This window comes from Neovison vison, chromosome 12 (genome assembly GCF_020171115.1).
Source record: "Neovison vison isolate M4711 chromosome 12, ASM_NN_V1, whole genome shotgun sequence".
NCBI classification, from domain to species: domain Eukaryota; kingdom Metazoa; phylum Chordata; class Mammalia; order Carnivora; family Mustelidae; genus Neogale; species Neogale vison.
This window is the reverse complement of record NC_058102.1, coordinates 77,573,881-77,594,321: the sequence shown is the minus strand read 5'-3', so window position 1 is coordinate 77,594,321 and position 20,441 is coordinate 77,573,881. Positions and strand designations below refer to the sequence as shown.

Sequence of the window (20,441 nt, the reverse complement as noted above, 5' to 3'; positions counted from 1 at the left end):
CTCTTCACTTCAACACCTTCCTTTCCTGGTTATACTACAATGCTACCACAGGACTTTGTTATTTTTAAGCTAGCATACTAGGTTTTTCCAGAACTCTGGAAAACTCTGACTCTTACTTCTTCCTGATCCAATCAATTCCTTATACCATAGGTAGAATAATTTTTCTAAAGCCTAATTTTCATCTCAGCACTACCTTGGTTGAAGACTTTTTATTAAAAAGTACTTATTTTTTTATTTGAGAGAGAAGGAGAGAGCACAGTTTCTCTCTCCTGTGAAAGAGAGAAGAGTGGAAGGGGGAGAGAATCTTCAAGCAGGTTCCATGCTAAGCATGGGGCCCAACTTGGGACTTGACTTTCACAATCCATGAGATCCTGGCCTGAGATGAAAACAAGACACTTAACCGACTGAGTACCCCAGGCATCCCTTGGCTAGAAACTTCTGATGGCCCCTTAGAGACTTATAAAACAAATACTTTCAGCAACTTCTGGGGTCTGCCACAGTGTAACACCAAACTCCCTTCTCAACTTAGTCTCACTTCTCTCATTTACATACCCTGGACTAGTCTACACATTGTTCTCAAATTCCAGTTTTGTAGTGAAACTGGACTAAGGACTCCTAAGGACTCCTCCAAAGTACACAATACATGTAACACATATGTGACACTTAAAATGTGCTCTCTATATAATACATATTTCACACTTTTCAAAGCTGTGATCACCAAGACAGCATGGTACTGGCACAAAAACAGACACACAGACCAGTGGAACAGAGTAGAGTCCAGATATGGACCTGCAACTCTATGGTCAAATAATCTTCAAGAAAGCAGGAAAAAATATCCAGTAAAAAAAAAAAAAGACAGTCTCTTCAATAAATGGTGCTGGAAAAACTGGATAGCTAAGCATAGAAGAATGAAACTTGACCATTCTCTTACACCATACATAAAGATAAACTCGAAATGGATAAAAGACCTCAATGTGAGACAGGAATCTATCAAAATCCTGGAGGAGAACATAGGCAGTAACCTCTTCAAATTTGGCCACAACAACTTCTTTCAAGACATGTCTCCAAAGGCAAAGGAAACAAAAGTGGAAATGAACTTTTGGGATTTTATCAATATCAAAAGCTTCTGCACAGCAAAGGAAACAGTCAACAGAACAAAGAGGCAATCCAAGGAATGGGAGGAGATTTTCATAAAGGACACTACAGACAAAGGGCTGATATCCAAGATCTATAAAGAACTCCTCAAACTCAACACTCAAAAAACAGATAACCACGTCAAAAAATGGGCAGAAGACATGAACAGAAACTTCTCCAAAGATGACATACAAATGGCTAACAGACACATGAAAAAATGTTCATCATCATTAGCCATCAGGGAAATTCAAATCAAAACCACATTGAGATACCACCTTGCACCAGAATGGCCAAAATTAACAAGACAGTAAACAACAAGTTTCGGAGAGGATGTGGAGAAAGGGGAACACTCTTACATGGTTGGTGGGAATGCAAGTTGGTGCAGCCACTTTGGAAAACAGTGTGGAGATTCCTTAAGAAATTAAAAATAGAGCTACCCTATATTTGATCTGAGAACGGTGAATGTAGAATGATTGAATTTCAAGTGGAAGTATTATTACCTGGAGGTGGTGGATGTGAAGGTGGACATCCTGTGTAAAAACAGATACCACATGTTAGCCTCTAAAGTTACAGAATTTGTTTGGGGGTAAAATTTGTAATAACTGAAAATAATTGGCTATATCACTAGTCTTACAAACAGACTTATTCTTGTCTACCTTCCCTTTCTGCTCCTCATAGCATTTCAAATTCTGCCTTAAGAGATTATTCCCCTTGAAGCTCAAATTTTAATGGGAGGGGAATACGGGAATCTAAAGGAGAAAGGAGAAAACATTAAGGTAAACTTCTCTTCAATTTTTTTAATTTGGCAGACACTGCCAATAAATAGGACAATAAAATATATATTCAAAAAGGAAGAGGAAAATTCAGATATAGGGAAATATAAGTATTAATACTTATCCAGTTTTAGTCCTTTATCTTTTTATCCTCTATCTATTTTCCTGAAATATTTCAATCTTACTCCATCTCCACCTGAACCAAATGGTTTAAGCTGGTTATATGTTTCAATTTAAGTCTTTACATATCACATATTTTGGTCAACTCAACAATTCACTCAAAATTTCAAATTCTACTTCCAAACTTCTAAAAAATCAGGTTAGTATTTTTATTCTACCTATCCAGCAAAAGGCCAGCCTAGAAGTAACAGAATGTTTGAGAGGAACTTAAAATTGTTACATGTTTAGGTAAAGGGGCCTCAACAACCAATAGGTACAGAAAAAGAGAAAGGAAATTAATTAAAGATGTGGGAGTTTGGGGAATAAATGTCTCTCTCTACTGAATGATGCTAAGCTAATCCCCAATTATAATGTTTAGCAGATTAGCAGAAGCTAACAACAGGAGAGATAAATGACCTAACAGACATATGTACACTAATCAGGAAGTTATATTGCCATCACTCACTTGTTTGCATTTTAGTTTCAGAGGTTTCCTTGACTTCTGTGGAAGCAGTGACTGCGAAGGAAATAACAAAAGTGGTGATTGGAGAAGCTCGAGTTTGACTTCTGATAAGCTGTTCTGTCTTCTGAAATGCCACCAAACAAAGTTTTTTTTTTTTTTAAGATTTTATTTATTTATTTGACACAGAGAGAGATCACAAGTAGGCAGAGAGGCAGGCAGAGATAGAGGGGGAAGCAGGCTCCCTGCTGAGCAGAGAGCCTGATATGGGGCTTGATCCCAGGACCCTGGGATCATGACCTGAGCTGAAGGCAGAGGCTTTAACCCACTGAGCCACCCAGGTGCCCCACAAAGTTCTTTTATTATTATTTGACTTACCTGTGGTAGAAATTCCAGAAGCAGTGGTTGTTTCAAATGCTTCCCTGGAGGTACCTAAAATGAGAAGAAAAGCAATGAACTTTTTCTGCTTTCAGAAGAAAGGCCCTAAGACATCTCCACATGGACCAAGAGTCTCAGAGACCTGCAATGCACTAATGCATCTACTAGTGTTAGTGCATGCTCCTGTGACTGAAACATAAGAAGTCTATTTTACCCATCCCCCTGCTGACAGAAATGAATTGAATATTTTTCCTGACCCCAGTAAATTTCTCACTTATAGGTCACTTTCTCTAAATGATACAAACTTATTTCACAACAAATTCTTTTACTTCTTATAACTTGGTTTCCTGGTTCTCCTGTATTTGTTTTTTTTTTCCTCCTGTATTAGTTTTTAGGAGAGTTACAATACAGTTAAAAAAAATTAGAAAACATTTGTGCTGATCAAGATGTCCAAAAGTCAGCTTGACTAAATTTTAGACAGGTTTCTTCCTGATCGTAAGGCCCTGGACTCTCTTTTCTTAGCCCATTTACTTAAAAAAAATTGCAGTTGTAAATTCTTTCTCTCCCCTTTTGAGATATAATTCTTCTCCCAGTCTCTGGATAGTTTCACAACCCAAGAATGTCTTCTTCAAAGGCCTGCTTCCAAGGTCTGTCTCTATGAAATATAGTCATTGAGAATAACAGTAACCCTATCTCTCTGTCTCTGTGGAAGCTGGAGGCTAACTTCATTCATTCTTCATCATAAGTTTAGGTGAATTTTTTTCTGGGTTTATTACACTGGAGAATCAAAGAGTTAACTCACTGGAAATGGATCATGTGAATGACTATAATACAGACATTCTCTCATTTACTAATCAGATTCTAGATGATTCTGGTTGTTTCTAGATTATAGATAATCTAGTTGTTTCTGATTCTCTAGCTGATGAGCCAATTGTCCTGTCACTCCAGCTAAACCTAAAATAGATTGTCCTGTTGTTCCTGATCCTTCATGGAATGCTCTTGTGGTCCCTGATCCTCCAGCTGCCTGTCCTGTTGTCCCTGCTTCATTGGAAGATCATCCACTTGTCTGTGATCCTTCTATGGATGGTCTGGTGGTCCCTGAACTTACAACAGAGGTTTCAATTGTTTCTGATTTTCCACCATATGATCCATTTGTCCCTGACCCTTCAGGAAAGACAGCCTTCTGATTTTCCAGCAAAGCATCCAGCTGTTGCTAACCAAGTGATGGTCCAGATATCTCTGTCAAGTCTGCTGATGGTACAAATGTTTCTGATTCTGGTCCAGTTGGTCCAGTTGTCCATGATCCACCAGTTGATGGTCCACTTGTCCTTGATATACCAGATGATGATCTAGTTGTTCCTAATTTTTTAGATGATGGTCCAGTGGTATCAGAATCTCCAGATGATGATTCCATTGTCTCTGTCACTCCAAATGATGGTCCAGTTGTCCCTGAATCTAAAACAGATGGTCTAGTTGTCCCTGATTCTTCACATAGTGGGTGAGTGGTCCTGGAAAGTAAAACTGATGATCCCATTCTTCCTGATTCTCCAATGGATGGTCCTGTGGTTCCTGAACCTCCAGCTGCTCATCCAGTTGTTCCTGCTTCATGTGATCTCAAGTTGTCTGTGATCCTCCTGTAGATGTTTCAGTAGTCCCTAATGTTACAACAGAGGTTTTGGTTGTTTTTTTTTTTTCTGATACTCCAGCTAATGTTCCAGTTGTCTCTGATGCTCCAGCTGATAGTGCAATGGTCTCTGACCCTCTAACTGCTGTTCCAGATGTCTCTGGTCCTCTAGTTGAGGACTTGATCCTGCCAACCCTGTCGATGGCGTAGACATTCCTAATCCTACAACAAATAGGTGCAGTTTTTCCTTATTTTCAGCAGATGGTTCAGTTGTTCCTAACCAAGTGATGATCTAGATATCCATTTGAATCCTGCTGATGCTACAGATGTTCCTGATTTTACAACAGATGTTCCAGTTGTCCCTGACCACCAAGTTGATGATCCAGTTGTCCTTGACATACTGACTGATGATCTAGTTGTTCCTAATACTTTTGCTTTTGGTCCTGTCATCTCTGGGTCTCAAGGTGATGGTCTAGTGTTCCTGGCATTCCAGATGATGGTCTGTTTGTCCCTGAACCTATGACATACGTTCTAGTTGTTTGTAAACCTTCAAATGATGGTCAAGTTTTCCCTGAACCCAGAGAAGACAGTCCTGTTATTCATGATCATTCAGTCAATAGTCCTGTAGTCCCTGATTCCCCAGCTGCTTGTCTAGTGTCTGTGATTTTTCAGCCAATTGTCCAGTTGTCTGCAATCTTCCTATGGATAGTCCAGTAGTCCCTGACTTTACAACAGAACTTTCAGTTGTTTCTGGTACTCCAGCAAATAATCCTGTTGTCCCTAATCCATAAACTAATGGTCCAGTTTTGCTAATCCAAGTTATGGTCCAGTTTTTCCTGCCAAACCTATTGGTGGTACACATGTTCCTGAGCCTACACAACAGGTCCAGTCATGTCTGATTCTTTAGCTGGTGATCTAGTTGTTGCTGAACCTGCTGATGATGGTCCTGTTTTCCCTGTCACTACAGATGATAGCATAGTTATCCCCAGTCCTTCAGCTGATGTTCCAGTTATCCCTGATCTTCCCTCTAATGGTCCAGTTTTTACTGAGAATTTCCAGTTGTCCTTGCCGAAACAAATAGTAAAAATTCTTGTCATGTTTTAAAGATGTCATATGTTTGTTTTTGTTGTTGTTGTTGTTGTTAACCTAGGGGCTCATGCTGCCTTTCCCCTTCACTATAGCTTTCAAGCCTCTTCATGGGCACCAGAATATTTCATACTTTTTATTCTATGGTGTAACTTCCTCTTGGTTATGCTTTCAGCAATTCTTTATTGACTATCTTGTATGTTGTGTATGTTCCCAGCAACATGTAGTATTATTCATTTTATCATCTGAACAACACTATGGCATATATAGTACAACTTTCCCTTTTGATAGAGTAGAACCTAAAGCACAGATACTTGACATAGTGTTTCAGTGATGTTGTACCTAGTAATTAGATAGTTCTTTGTTCCCATAGAGCATTCTAGTTGGATGTGAGAGATATGCAGACATATAAATGATATTACTATCCAACCAAACAAATTCACACAAAGAAAATTGCCAGAGCACTAATACAAAGTGAGGTGCTATTGAGCAACTGGGATTCTATTTTAGACTATTTGGCCAGCAAAGACCTCTCTGAAAAAATGTCTTTTATTTTGAGATCGGGGAGAAGAAGAAAGCTATGTGAAACTCTAGGGAAATAGCATTCCAGACAGTGTAAACAGCCAGTGCAAAAGCCATAAGACTGAAATGAATTATATGAGGTAGAGAAGCAGAACTAGAAGGTGAATGTATTTAGATCATTGGAGGTTACAGGGAGGACATTAGAAGTTAAGGACAAATATATATAATTGTTCAAGTTATTGTGTATATGGTGACAGAAGTTGGACTTTTCCTAAATGCAATGGAATATAATTTTATGCAAGTAAATGATATATTTGTATATATTTAAAATCCCTCTTACTACTATATAGAGAATATATGGAAAAGAGTGTACAATAGGAGTAGGACGATTAGTTTGAGGTGATTTCAGTAATCAGGACTATTCATGAATGCTCTGGGCTAGAGTGGTGATAAAGGAGTTTGAGAACAGAGGATGGGTTTAAAATATGTTTTATAAGTAGTATTAGCAACCTTTGTTTTTACATGTGGGGTGCAAAATAAAAAGAAGAAAGGCATCAAGGGCAATTGTAATTTGTGTGTGTGTGTGTGTGTGTGTGTGCGTGTGTGTGTGTGTGTGTAAACTGTGTCAGTGAAGCACCATTTATTGATATGGGAAAGAACAGGGATATGGGATTGATATGGGAGAACAGGTTGTGGGTATGAAAATAAATAAAAATTTGGTTTAGCATAATCTCAGCATATTATGCTGAGTGAAATAAGTCAAGCAGAGAGAGTCAATTATCATATGGTTTCACTTATTTGTGGAGCATAACAAATAGCATGGAGGACAAGGGGCGTTAGAGAGGAGTAGGGAATTTGGGTAAATTGGAAGGGGAGGTGAACCATGAGAGACTATGGACTCTGTAAAACAGTCTGAGGGGTTTGAAATGGCCGGCGGGGGTGGGAGGTTGGGGTACCAGGTGGTGGGTATTATAGAGGGCACGGCTTGCATGGAGCACTGGGTGTGGTGAAAAAATAATGAATACTGTTTTTCTGAAAATAAATAAATTGGAAAAAAAAAGATTATACAAAGTAAATAAATAAATAAATAAAAATAAAAACAGTAATTTCTGTGGAAACATGATCTGAAGCCAAATTACTTGACATTAAAAATCTATTCAGAAAAAAAAAAATTTGGTTTAGGTCACGTCAATTCTGGAGTGCCTATTAGATATCTAAATGGAAATGTCAAGTTAGCAACTGATCATGAATCTAGACTTCCAGAGAAATCAAGATTAGAAACATATATTTGGAAATTTGCATCTAAGATATCTTTAAAAATTTCCTATACTTGAATTACTTCCTACAGATTATTCAACTACCCCCATTAGACCTGTCTTGTTTCTGACTACCAGAAGTTTCTCTACGAGTGCAGTTTAAGGGCAAATCCCATCATCCAATTCATGCTCTTGCATTTTTGTACATACTAGTTTGCTAGTACTCTGCCTCTGAAACCTCACGTTTATTTTCTTTCTTTTTTAAAGGAAAGATTGTATGTATTTATTTGAGAGAGAGAATGAGAGAAGGAGCATGAACAGGATGAGGGGCAGAGAGAGAGAGAGAGAGAGAGAGAGAGAGAGAAGCAGACTCTCCACTGAGCAGGGAGTCCTGCACATGGCTCCATCCCAGGAACCCAGGACCATGACCTGAGCTGAAGGCAGATGCTTAATCGACTGAGCCACCCAGGCAGCCCATGAAACCTCAAGTTTATTTTCATTCAAGTAATTTTGAATTGCTATTTTGTTTGAAGTCTCAGAAACAATCCCACCTTACCTCATATCCTGTCATTCATTAACACTAAGTAAAGAATAAATTTTGATTTCCTCTATCATCTTTGGCATTCTAAAACCATGTTAGGCATTGTGTCTTTTATTCTCAGCTCTTACTTCTTCCACTCTGTATCACAATTATTTCTACTCTGTCCTGTACAATCCACATGCAATGATTTAAAAAAAATCTCTTCTATGTGCTTAACTATTTTAAAAAATTCTACCTCCTCCTGGCCTTAGTCCAGTGTGACCAATTTCTTTTTTTGACCTGCCGGTATTATTTTATTTTATTATTTTTTTAAATTTATTTTTTATTTATTTTCAGCATAACAGTATTCATTATTTTTGCACCACACCCAGTGCTCCATGTAATCCGTGCCCTCTATAATACCCACCACCTTGTACCCCGACCTCCCACCCCCCCACCCCTTAAAAACCGTCAGATTGTTTTTTATAACAAATTGGAATCATCCAGAATGCTCTCGTTCTGAGATCCTATTATCAAGAATTCTCCAAGAGAACAGATGAGGATGGAAATCTTAGATTTGTAGGGACATGGATCTACACTATAGTGTGTGTGTGTGTGTGTGTGTGTGGTGCCTAAAGCTTCACTACTTGGGCATACCACCAAATAGCCTATTCCCTCCCAAATCTTTAATCCTTCTGGAAGGTTCTCTGTCATATAGTCTGTTGTTTTTATCTCATTAATAAAAAAGCCTCTGAATCCGTTATATATTGCCAACTCTCATTCATTTTTTTACATATTCATCATAATGTCTATCAGATATTATCAAGTCAAGCACTGAGCCAGGCACTAAAAACACAAACGTAAACCAAAATATTCAAGGTGAAAAGACCTTCTGTCTCTAGATTGACAGAAATCCACCATGTTGATGGCCTATCTCATAATCAAGAATGACTGGATGAAAAATCAGTCATCTAGGCCCTGTTTTAGTCCCAAAATATACTCATCCTATGACTAAAGTAAATACATTGATTTTTTTATTTACAAAATGTGAATAATAAAATAAAATTAAATAAAACAATAAAATAATTGATGGTACATTAGTCATGTACTGTCAATTGCACAGGGTAGTTATATGATTCAAATAAGTAAATATATGTAAAAACATTTTGTTCATTTTATACTTAGTATACTTTTTCTGATTATAATTTTTACTTTTGTAAAAACAGATTAAGATAACTTTACAAATGATATTATATGATGGTAAATGACTATCTCATGTTTTTATTTCATTAATCAAGTTGTACTCAATATATCCAGTAAACACTCAAGCATATAAACAGTATTATTTTGTCTTACCAATTACATTCTTCATGTACTTTTCTATTTGCTATTTCATAAGAAATAGTTACCAATCCCTTTTCTTATTCTCTTTCTTTTTTCCTCTCTGTTCATATCTTTAGTCCTATGAAACAAGTTAAGTATTAAGAGGCTAAAGTATTATTTACTAAGGGGTGCCTATACCCATTTCATAGGGCATACACTCATTGCATATTTCCTCATCAGGTGAGTTTTGAACAAATGAGTTAAGTATAGTTATGTCCTATTTGCAAGTCAAGAAAAGAAAAATTTTTTAAACCAATGTGTAGAGATTTTAGGGAGAAAATTATTATTATTATTTTTTTTTTACTATGCACTTTTAAAATTTTATTATTTTATTATTATTCTTTTAATTTATTTTTTATTTTCAGCATAACAGTATTCATTATTTTTTCATCACACCCAGTGCTCCATGCAATCCGTGCCCTCTGTAATACCCACCACCTGGTACCCCGACCTCCTACCCCTGCCCCTTCAAAACCCTCAGATTGTCACCAAACTGTGGGGGAAAATTATTTTCTGAATTTTTAGACAATTCAGAAGGCCATGTTATTGATTATTCTCAGAAATGTGGAAACTGTTCATCAAAGTTCAGATCACTTTGCTGTTCAATAAGGAACTTTTAATGAAATACGTTACTATTTTAAATTATGACATTTTCTTATACTAAACCATGAAATTCTCTGAATACTAAAGGTAGTCGTTTTGGTGAAAGATTGCAAAAAGAAAAATTCCAACTTGACTTTAAATATACTTGTTGAAGTCTAATAACTGTTTAATATCTAGAAGCCTATTATCGAAGAAGGAAAATAATTTGTTGAATTCTCAAATATTTCTACTAGAGAAAAATCATATTATTAATCAATAAAATGCAAAAATAGCTAACATACCATTTTGTGATTATTTAGTTCTTTCAGTTTATAAGTTGTCTAAGTGATTTTGTGTAAACCTTAGATAGATGAATAAATGTAACTAACTGGATGAGCAAGTGCCCCTAACTCAAAAACAACATTTAAGGACCAAATATAAGATGAACTGTTAGTCACTATCACTTTTTCACTTAACTCAGTTATGGTTATATCAAGTAATATTCTAGTGATTTCTATATTGGTCATATAAGAATGCCAGACTCAAAATGTTGCATTAGTCTTATATAGTAATGGAGAACACCTGAATTGTCAGATCATTGTCATTATCTATAAATCATGTGTTGCACTGATCACCCAATGGTGCATAAATAATGAATAACAAAGAATTTAATGTCAATCTAATTGATTCACATAATATTCACAAATTGTAGTGCTATTTTTAAGCAAGAAGGTTTTCCAAGTAAATAAATATTCTAATGAATATCTTTCATAAGCCTGTTTCTACACCAACATATTTTTTTGTGTGACTTCTTGTGTTTAGCTAATGTCACCTGATTTATCTGAAGAGCTTGTAGTACCACTGCTGGGTGAAACACGTCTAGTTTCATCTCCACTAGTTGCACCACCAGATGTTCCAGATCTACCTGCTATTAAGGAAAAAGATAGTAAAGCTAATTCCCAGAATTTCTTAAGTTAGGAGATAACTAATTCTGACTTAAATTAAATTCTAAGAAAAGTATCATATGGTTTCACTTATTTGTGGAGCATAACAAATAGCATGGAGGACATGGGGGGTTAGAGAGGAAAAGGGAGTTGGGGGCAATTGGAAGGGGAGGTAAACCATGAGAGACTATGGACTCTGAAAAACAATCTGAGGGGTTTGAAGTGGCAGGGGGGTGGGAGGTTGGGGAACCAAGTGGTGGGTATTAGAGAGGGCACGAATTGCATGGAGCACTGGGTGTGGTGAAAAAATAATAAATACTGTTATGCTGAAAATTTAAAAATTACAAAAATTTCCATTTTTCTGTATCAATAATACTACCTTTATGCATTTCCAAAGATGTACTTTGACATACATTTATTTATTATTTTATCGAAGTTTTATAGATTACATTTCCCATTTTTTATTGTTAAGAAAACTGAAATTACAGAAGTTGAGGGATTCATTTACTTAATTGCATGACACTGGTTTTAGGAAAAATATTTACATATGGACATTGCTTGGGTAGGTAGTTTATTTGGGGAATATTTTCCCCCATCAGAAATGGTTATTGAACATTTATCAAATGTATTTTTAGTTGCTTTTATTTCTCTTAGATCTGTAGATCTCTCTTAGATCTCTTAGATCAGTTCATCTGCATGAACTGTATTAATGGATTTCCCAATTTTTAAAACACTTTTGCTAAAAATTAATAGGAATTATTATTAAACCTTATTTCGTGTGCTTTTGATTTCTAATTTCAGCCATTTGTTGTTTGCATGCAAACTCTTAAATTGCTACTTTTTTTGGGCTTTTCACTTTTTTTCTCTTTTGATAAGCTATATTTTACAGTAACATTTTTATATAATCCCTTTAGCATCCTCCCAATTTTCTTTTCAAGTAGTATTTACTGGTTCTCTCTTAATAAAGAATAATAATTACTAATGTTATTTCTTCTTCCCTTCTCCTTCTCTTGTTCTGTACTTTCCAATTTAAATGCCATTTTCTTTCTTGATATTATTTGTTTTTACCACTTTAATAAGTTTGAGCTACTCTTGTCTGGTTCATGAGCTTTAAATAATTTGTTTGACTACATCTAATTAATAAGATTATTACATCTTCCTTCTCTTTGCTGATGTAGAATATATATTGGGGTTTGGAGTCAACAGCCAAGAAAGAATTCTTGAGATGTCTTTGGTGCAAAAAGTTGGTTTTATTAAAGCACGGGGACATGACCCATGAGCAGAAAGAGCTGCACTGGGGTCATGAAGAGTGGTCCCTTACATACTTTCAGTTGGGAGGGGGTTAGGGATAGCTTAAATCTCTAAGGAATTTGGGAACAGGATTCAAGGACATTGAGGGGGGTAGCTATTGTTGGGAAAAAGTCATTCATTACTGTCTAATAAAACCTTAATCATGAGACCCTTCTGATATATATCGGTGGGTGATATACTTGGCAGATGATTGCCAACACTACCGGGGGTAAAGATAAAGGAAGTTTCCAAAGGAATTTGTATACATTAAAGTAGAGTTGCAGGATCCTGGGAGTAGGGCTAAGATTGCCTTTGCATTTAACAAACTACTAACACTCAGGCAGCTGAATTCCTAGAAGAATGGCACTCTGCCTGTTTCAAGGACTTGCCAATGGGCTGTTAAATAGTAAGGAAATTTAATTTTTCTCGTGCCTTTATTTCCAACATCTTCCCCATTTATCTATTTATTACTATGATATTTTTAGTTGGTCAAATATGAAATATTTATGAAGTTCTTTTCCACTTTTCTTTCAACTTTGGTTCCAGTTTTAGAGCTAGAGTTAAAATTTGTGCTCTAATCATTTCAGTCATTTTCAAGGCATCTCTTTGTTGTTTAACATTCATCCTCTAGTGATTTTATTATGAAGGGCTCATCGGTACATAATTCCCAGAATTCCCTCATGTTTTCAACTATTTGCCTAGAGCTTGATACCTGAATTACATTTAGCTGCACTAACAACACTTAGCCCATATTTTTCTTCTTTGAGTTTCTTAATGCTACTCTGTCTTGACAAGTCTGATACCAACCTAATTTTCTTTCTTTCTTTTTTTAAGATTTATTTATTTTTTTATTTGACATTGAGAGAGAGACAGCAAGAGAGGGAACACAAGCAGGGGAAGTGGGAGAGGGAGAAGCAGGCTTCCTGCTGAGCAGGGAGCCCAATGTGGGGCTTGATCCCACTGAGCCAAAGGCAGGCACTTAATGACTGAGCCACCCAGGCATCTCTGATTTTCTTTCTTTTTGAATTACTTTCTCGTTTTGCCTCAAGGTCCAGAGAATGTATCTTTCAAGTCTAACAGATTTCCTTTTCTTTTTCTGTTTCTTTTTCAAGTCTAACAGTTTTCTAAATCAACTCATCAAATTGACTGTTAAAGATTTAAGCTTCCAGGTATATATCATAGGTCCCTTCAACAGAGAAATTTAGGATTTCTCTTTTAATTGTAGGAAACTTGTCCTGGTTTACAATTTTAAATATTAGTTCTGCTTCATTGCTTTTGCTTCTCCAGAAACTGAAATAATCTATATGTTGGATATTTTTATCTCTTTCCTGTAATGATGCCTAACTTTGATCTACTTAACCTTTTAATATGTCTGCAATATTTTTTGGATCTTCTCAATTCTATCCTCTACAGCCCCTGCCATGCTTTCAGTCTCATATATTCTCTGCTGGGTAGATTGGAACTGGTTTGTATTTTTTAGATATTTTTTCTTTATTTTTTAATATTTCTCCTGAATTTTCATCAGTTCCAATTTAACATCTTCCTATTATTTATCTATTTTGACACTTAGTTTTTAAACTTATAATTCTGATGTCTATAGCTGCAGTTTGTTTCTTATTTTAAATTCCTGTTAATGTTCTGTTTCCTTTGTTTCATGACTAGATTTTTAGTTTGCTTGCTATTGCTGAGAACTGCTAAAAATATATATATTATATCTATACATATAAGTATAAACTATGTATATATGTTGGTATATATACACATATGTGTGTGTGTGTATATATATATATATACACACATACATATAAATGTATACAATTATATCCTTTCACGTTGGAAGGGGGTTAGGGATAGCTTAAGTCTCTAAGGAATTTTGGAACAATCTTTCTATAGATATTTGAATTTTACTTTTCTTTTTCATGTTTTTTGCATTGGATTTTCCTGGAACATAGAAAGAGATTTTATGGAGTGGGGCTGAAGAGACTTTAGTGTGGCTCACCAGATTTCTCAGATCAAGGGCTTTCTTTTATGTTGTTCATGGTGAAAGGAAGCTTCTTTTTTTTTAAGAGGCATCTCTTTTTTGTTTGTCTTCTAACTCATACTTACTATCCTGTTTTCTTGAGGTCCCTGGCTTTGAAGATTTCCTTCTTTCTTTCTTTCTTTTCTTTTCTTTCTTTCTTTTTTTTTTTTGACACCCAGGCTACAAAGATTCTTCCACCTTCCTAGTGTCTCTCCCTTGCCTCCAAGACAGTCTGTACCTTCACAAGACTGCTTGACCTAATTCTTTGAACTTTCTTTTCTTCTTTCTTTCAACTCCACATGAAAAAGGGCTCTGAATTGCTGGGTCTCAGACCTTCTCTCAGCAGTCTTGTTCAGGGTAGAGCCCTTTCCCTCAAGGGGTAAACCCTATTCGATGCTATGTTCTACCACTATTAAGTAATTCTCTATACTCCCCTCTCCTCTGGGAAGCCCTGACCTGAATCTCAGAGAACCACTCTGAGTCCCAGAGCCATCTTCCCCAATCTTTGGAGTCTCAGTCTGCTCTGTCCCTCTAAACTCCCAAGGTGTGGGCCCAGTGATATTACATTTTGCAGAAGGAGGTATGTGTAGATTCTTATGTATGTAGCCACCATTTTCCTGCCCCCCCTCCAAGCTGGTTCACCACTAAGCTTAAATGGTACCCAATTCTAAGATCATCAATGCAGATTAGAAATCAGGTTAGTACAGATCACACCCTGCTGAGGGTGATATGATGGGACACAGCCAAAAAAATGAGGACAAACCTTGTCTGATTTCTCAGGACTTGGGGTTCTAGTGCCTGTTTCTCCAGGGGTGCTGCCACCTCCAGTCCCAGAGGTTGCTTCAGGCAAGACTCTAGGCATGGCTTAATCTTACAACAGAAACTTAAGTTAGCTAATTAAAGTATGAACTTGATCATCTTTGGAGGATGGCTTACAAAAACAAAAATTTAAATTAAAAGGCTTAATTCCTTCTGGTACAAATAAGGGGAGACTGCCCCTTTCTTTTTTTTAGACCATTTTCTTTGGAAAACTTGTCATTTCAGATGTTTTCTGTCTTTGAAATGTATGTATATCTTTCAAAAATCTGAATAGGCTCCTTTCCAGCTTAATGACTCAGGAAGGTCTTTCTCAAGGCCTTGGGAACTATCTTTTGGGGATGTAAACATCAAGGGAGATAGTCCTCTTATCTCCCTCTAGGGACAAACCTTCCTCCTTTATAAGAGGATAAAACCCCATAAAACCAGTTAAGTAACCATCACCCCAATTAACAGGTGAATTTAGGATAAACTGTGTATAATATGGTGTTTTAAAGTTTTCTTATTTGAGAACCAGTAATTATTTTCCTTGAGAAAATGTATGTAAAAATGGCCTGCTTGTAAGATTCCTGTCTTTACAATCTCTAAATGAATTTAGCTCATAATTTGCATCACTTGCAAGTTTAATAGTTATTCCATTGAAAACTGTTTTTTTCTCTACTGCCTTTGGGCCTGGGTATCTGGGTTGAGAGAAGATTTCGTTTTTAATTCTATGACCCTAACAGCTGAAATATGACTGTCTTTTATCCCATAAAATTGAATATATCCTTAAAATTCCACTCAACTCACTCATGTTTTGAGGTTTTGCTCAAGTTAAAGTATAAAGATATAGTCATAGTGTACTGATCATACTATCACTTTATTTTCAAGATAGAATAATTCTATCTTGTTTTTAACTCTGACTAATCAGTTCCCTAATAGAATTTCCTTTTGAGTTCTCATTCTAAGCCTGTCATGGAACATTTCCTTGATTTTGACTCTTTTCTGCTATAATGGTATTGCCTTTGCATATATATAAATATTAATTACTTTTGCTCAAAAATAAAATTCTAAGGGAACAAGTACATGACTATTCTGTTTTCTAGAGCACTCAGTGTGATATTATTTACATAACAGAGAGGTATTGATTAATTTTTGATTTCCAGTTTTGACATTACACAAATAATGATAATTAAATTCTTTAGGACACATTGTCTCTGTCAAAAGGTTAAGTAAAGAAATCACCTGTGGAGTATAAGGAATAACATGGAGGACATTAGGAGAAGGAAAGGAAAAGTTAATTGGGGAAAATCAGAGGGGGAGAAGAACCATGAGAGACTGTGGACTCTGAGAAACAAATTGAGGGTTTTGGAAGGGAGGGGGGGTCAGGGGATGGGTAAGCCTGGTGGTGAGTAATAAGGAGGGCATGTATTGCATGGAGCACTGCGTGTGGTACATAAACAATGAAATCTTGGAACACTGAAAAAATTAAATAATAAAAAAAAAGAAATCACATTTCCATTGCCTGGATTTATTTTGATTATGCTCTTTCAGTACCTGGTGCAACAGAAGTGGTTTCACCAACAGCTACAAAAGTGGCTGCAAATCCCCTATCCACTGCTCCTAATTGAAAAGAACATTGGCAATCAATTCACAAAACGATTGTCAGATTTAGTACATAATCACAAAAGACACCCTGTAAATTTAAATCCCAGATTTAAAAAAATCACATTCCAAATGGGACATACTTAATACTAACAAAGTATTTCTTACTTATGTGAACTTCACAATTCAATGGCACCTTGCATTTATAACTGGCAATTCTAGTCCAAATAAATGGCTGTGATACAAATGATCAAACAATACCTGTTCAATAGTCATAAAATTAAAAAGCCATGAAAATATAATCATTGCTAAACTGACTTAAATTTCTCATGAAAACTTGAGTTCCCAGCTAAGTTCATGATGGAGCACTGTCAAAATAAGCAACCGAGCCTGTGGCTTGTAGATGAATATCAAACTGGCCTGAAACCAATGAAAAGTGATCTAGCGGTCATGCCTTCCCCAATTCCAGTGGTACTTCCACAGATTCCTGAATTTATAAACTGTGTACTGGGAGACCATATACATTAATATATATTTAATGCAGTAAAATAGTAGATTTGAAGGAAAGATTGGAGAAAACAGCAAAATAAAGATCCACTAAAAACTGTCTTTCATTTTTATGACATTCCCAATGATTCCTTGATATGTCAATAATACAAATGAAAAAAAAAAAAACAAGGTTGTGATGAGAGATACTTCCTGTTTTGGCACTTATTTTAAATTTTAAAAAAGCTATATTCTCTCAATGACATTCTTAACACAGTCTTTGACAGTGTGTTATCTTAATGAGGCTCAAGTGGAATCACCCACAGTTAATCCCCTATATATTAAAAACTACACCAAAAATGTATAGGGAGCTTTGGAGCAGCAGAACACATTGCACTGCCCTCTCCTTTCAAAGAACTTTAATAAATGGATCAAGGGAAAGCTTCATGCATTGGATCATGTCTGGCCTCAGCTCTCACTGGGAGCCAGATGGGCAAAGCAGGAACCCATGCCCATCCAGACTCAGGCTCAGAAGTCCGGAGTCAGCAATCTGGGGATTGTGACCACACAATGCTCTGCTATCCATCATATTTGCATGGAGACCCGAGAAACACTGCCGAGAAGAAGCCCACACAAACCAGGACAGGGGGCTGCCCAGGAGGACGACGGGCCGTACCAGCTGGCTAGGATCCCCTCCCTCAGAAGCCACCGGCAGCTTCCCGCACATCAGGAAGCAGATGCTTTCCACCTGGTATTTCCATACCTGCTCTGTCTCCCAAGGTTGTGCCTGGGCCAGCTGAATCTCCACTTGTCTTCTCACTCCCCGCGGCTGTGGTGAAGCCCTCTGTACCTTCCGGGGTCCCTGACACAACAACGGGGAAACGGTTTGATTCCTACACACGCAGGGTTCTGCATGTGCCTCTTCCCGCACAGGACAGAAGTCAGGCTTGCCACACAACAGCAGCTTTCAAGGACTCTTAGGGTGTCTGCAGCTACATAGCTAGTATCAGTCTCACATCACACACAGCTCAATCGTGAGTTCGCCCTGTGTCACGATCGATGCCACCACATAGGTGCCAAAGGGCCAATCTTGACTTGTCTGATTTCCCTGAGCTCGGCTCTCCTGCGCTAGGTTCCAGGGGCGTGCTGGGTTTTTTACCTCCTCTGGCGGCTGCAGTCGGGCTGCCGGTTCCTCCTGAAAAGAGACAGGACACTCCACGTTACCCTGGGCAGAAATCAGTGCACTTGCTCAGACAGAGGCCCTCTCCGGCAGGCGCTATTAGGGGTCCCACAGAGCAGAAGGGGCTCAGGGATCTGCTCCACGTCACCCAGGTAGTGGACAGCAGATCCAGGAGCCGAACCCTGCCAGCCTTGGACTTTTGACTCTCATGCGGTTCATCAGGACACGTGTGCTGAGGGAGACATGTTCTATGATTTCCAATCGGCCCTAGTGGGAGGCCCTCTTTGGGGAAGGGCCATACACGTCCAGAAAGGACATTTGACCCAGCAAACCCAAAGAAACCATCAGCTTTTCCTCAACAGAGGGAAAAGCCCCGCGTCAAATTGCTACTCCCCTCGTAGCATAGCATGGAGCAGGAGCGAACGGTTCCGGGTGGCCCTCCTTTGTGGACCAAACACTGAGGAGCCCTGCTCCAAGCCACTGTCCCTATGACTGCCTGGCTGCCACAAGACTGAGCTGATGCCCTTGCCATCGTGCCCCAAGAATGCTGGCCCTGATTTGTGAACATAGACACTACATATCAGTCCTCTCACCCTTCAGCAAATTCCCGACTCTAACAGGAAGCAGAACGCATTGCATACATTGGGCTGCTGCAGATTCAATCCTTTACCCTACCACAGGATCATGTGCTGGCCACGTTCTTCCCAGAAAGGATCTGCCACCTAAATCTGACATCAGGAAACCTACGAGGCCAACACAAATGTAGCTAAAGATCACTGGGCCATGAGTCCAAAGATCAACACACAAAGACAAGGCGCACTGTGCGTACTAAAGAAATGATGCCTCATGGTCTGGGATGGACTTTTGGTTCATGCTGAAAGCGACCAGAACTCCTGAGGGGTTTTAAGAAGTGGAAAGACATGGTGGCAAGCTGAATTTTGGGAAGTCCCCTGTGGTGGGATAGCGACTAAGGGTTTGTTGGGGGGGGACCTTTCTCTTCAGGGTCAAGAGAACGACGACAACAAGAACCACATCAAGAGCAAGCACAAAAACTGAAGCACTACCTGAAACCATTTGCTTAGGAGCCAAAGTGCTCCTTTGTTGGAAACTGGATTTACCTGGTATGGCCTGAGGGCTGGTAGTATCAGCAGCGCCCACTCCAGTGCTGCCAAGGATGCCAGCATCAAGGGTCGTGGAAAATGGATGTACATCAACACCTGAGAAAACCACAGAGGGAACCTCTCATTTCAACCACACTGTCCTTTACTCCCAAAGTGGAATGTACCTCTCCTGCCAGTTCCCCCAGAGAAAACAGAAGTCCAGTGACTTTCTTTCCAGGCTTCCCTAATATTTTGTTCTAATATAACTTTCCTCCACTTTTTGTTATCATCCTTGCTACTTCCTCCTTGGAGTGGTTGTTGCTTTCTTTTGCCACACTCATGCTTTCTGCACCTCAAACTGGGTCATGCTAGGTATTCCTCTATATATCTCCATGACGTTGCTTTCAAAGAAATGGAACCTTCTGCCCTCATTACACTGTACCTCAGAGATGCTAGGAACGATGATGAAATGACAGGATGGAGCTCATGGCACCCTTCCATTTAAAACACCTAAGAGACCAAAATATATCCTTAGACAGAGGCACATTTTCTCCTATTCTACACTGCTTTTTCTAAAAATCTGGAGTATGATGTTACTGAGTTCTGTCATAGAGATGATTTTCATGTTAAGAAGAAAGAGGAAAGTCAAAATGAAAACCCTATGAAGACGCATCTCTCGAAACTGGTCTAACCCAAGTGAATTTCAAGTTTTAGAGGATACACATTGAAATACGGAGAAAAAGCTCCATAAATTCCTTGTTTACCAGAGTTTCTCAACTGACATACTCTCACAAAAATTCTACAATAAAATCTAAAGATTTTGAAAATATTGACTCTTAATTTACTTTTTCCTTTGGTACATAAAAAGATAGGACATGATATACTAACCCATAAAGAAACGTACAGTCTGAAGACCTGGAGTTGTTTCTGAGAGGAAAAAAAAGACAAGAGAGGTCACATGGGATTCAGATGGATAAGCCTCTAACACTTCAAAAAGTCTATGATCATGAGCTCAGTGTTGTGGGCCAAAAACCTAGGTAGGGTACTGAGATGGTTGTGGAGAATGCTTTGGATGCTCTCTCCAAATTACCATGAGCTCCACGTGCCACAACACATGAAGAAAAACAAACAAACAAACAAACAA

The 20,441-nt window shown here is 37.9% G+C and overlaps 1 protein-coding gene across 1 annotated transcript in view; it reads right to left on the bottom strand.

Moving 5' to 3' along the window:
* The window catches only part of MUC19 (mucin 19, oligomeric), a 170,545-nt gene that overhangs the window by 5,884 nt on the left and 144,220 nt on the right, over nucleotides 1-20,441 (bottom strand). Inside the window, exons 105-110 of the mRNA XM_044226370.1 lie at nucleotides 18,177-18,212; nucleotides 17,781-17,879; nucleotides 16,484-16,549; nucleotides 2,905-2,958; nucleotides 2,533-2,583; nucleotides 1,635-1,664 (exon numbers count right to left, since the gene is read on the bottom strand). Of these exons, the coding sequence (XP_044082305.1) occupies nucleotides 1,635-1,664; nucleotides 2,533-2,583; nucleotides 2,905-2,958; nucleotides 16,484-16,549; nucleotides 17,781-17,879; nucleotides 18,177-18,212 (336 nt within the window). The remainder of the gene's footprint in view (nucleotides 1-1,634; nucleotides 1,665-2,532; nucleotides 2,584-2,904; nucleotides 2,959-16,483; nucleotides 16,550-17,780; nucleotides 17,880-18,176; nucleotides 18,213-20,441) is intronic.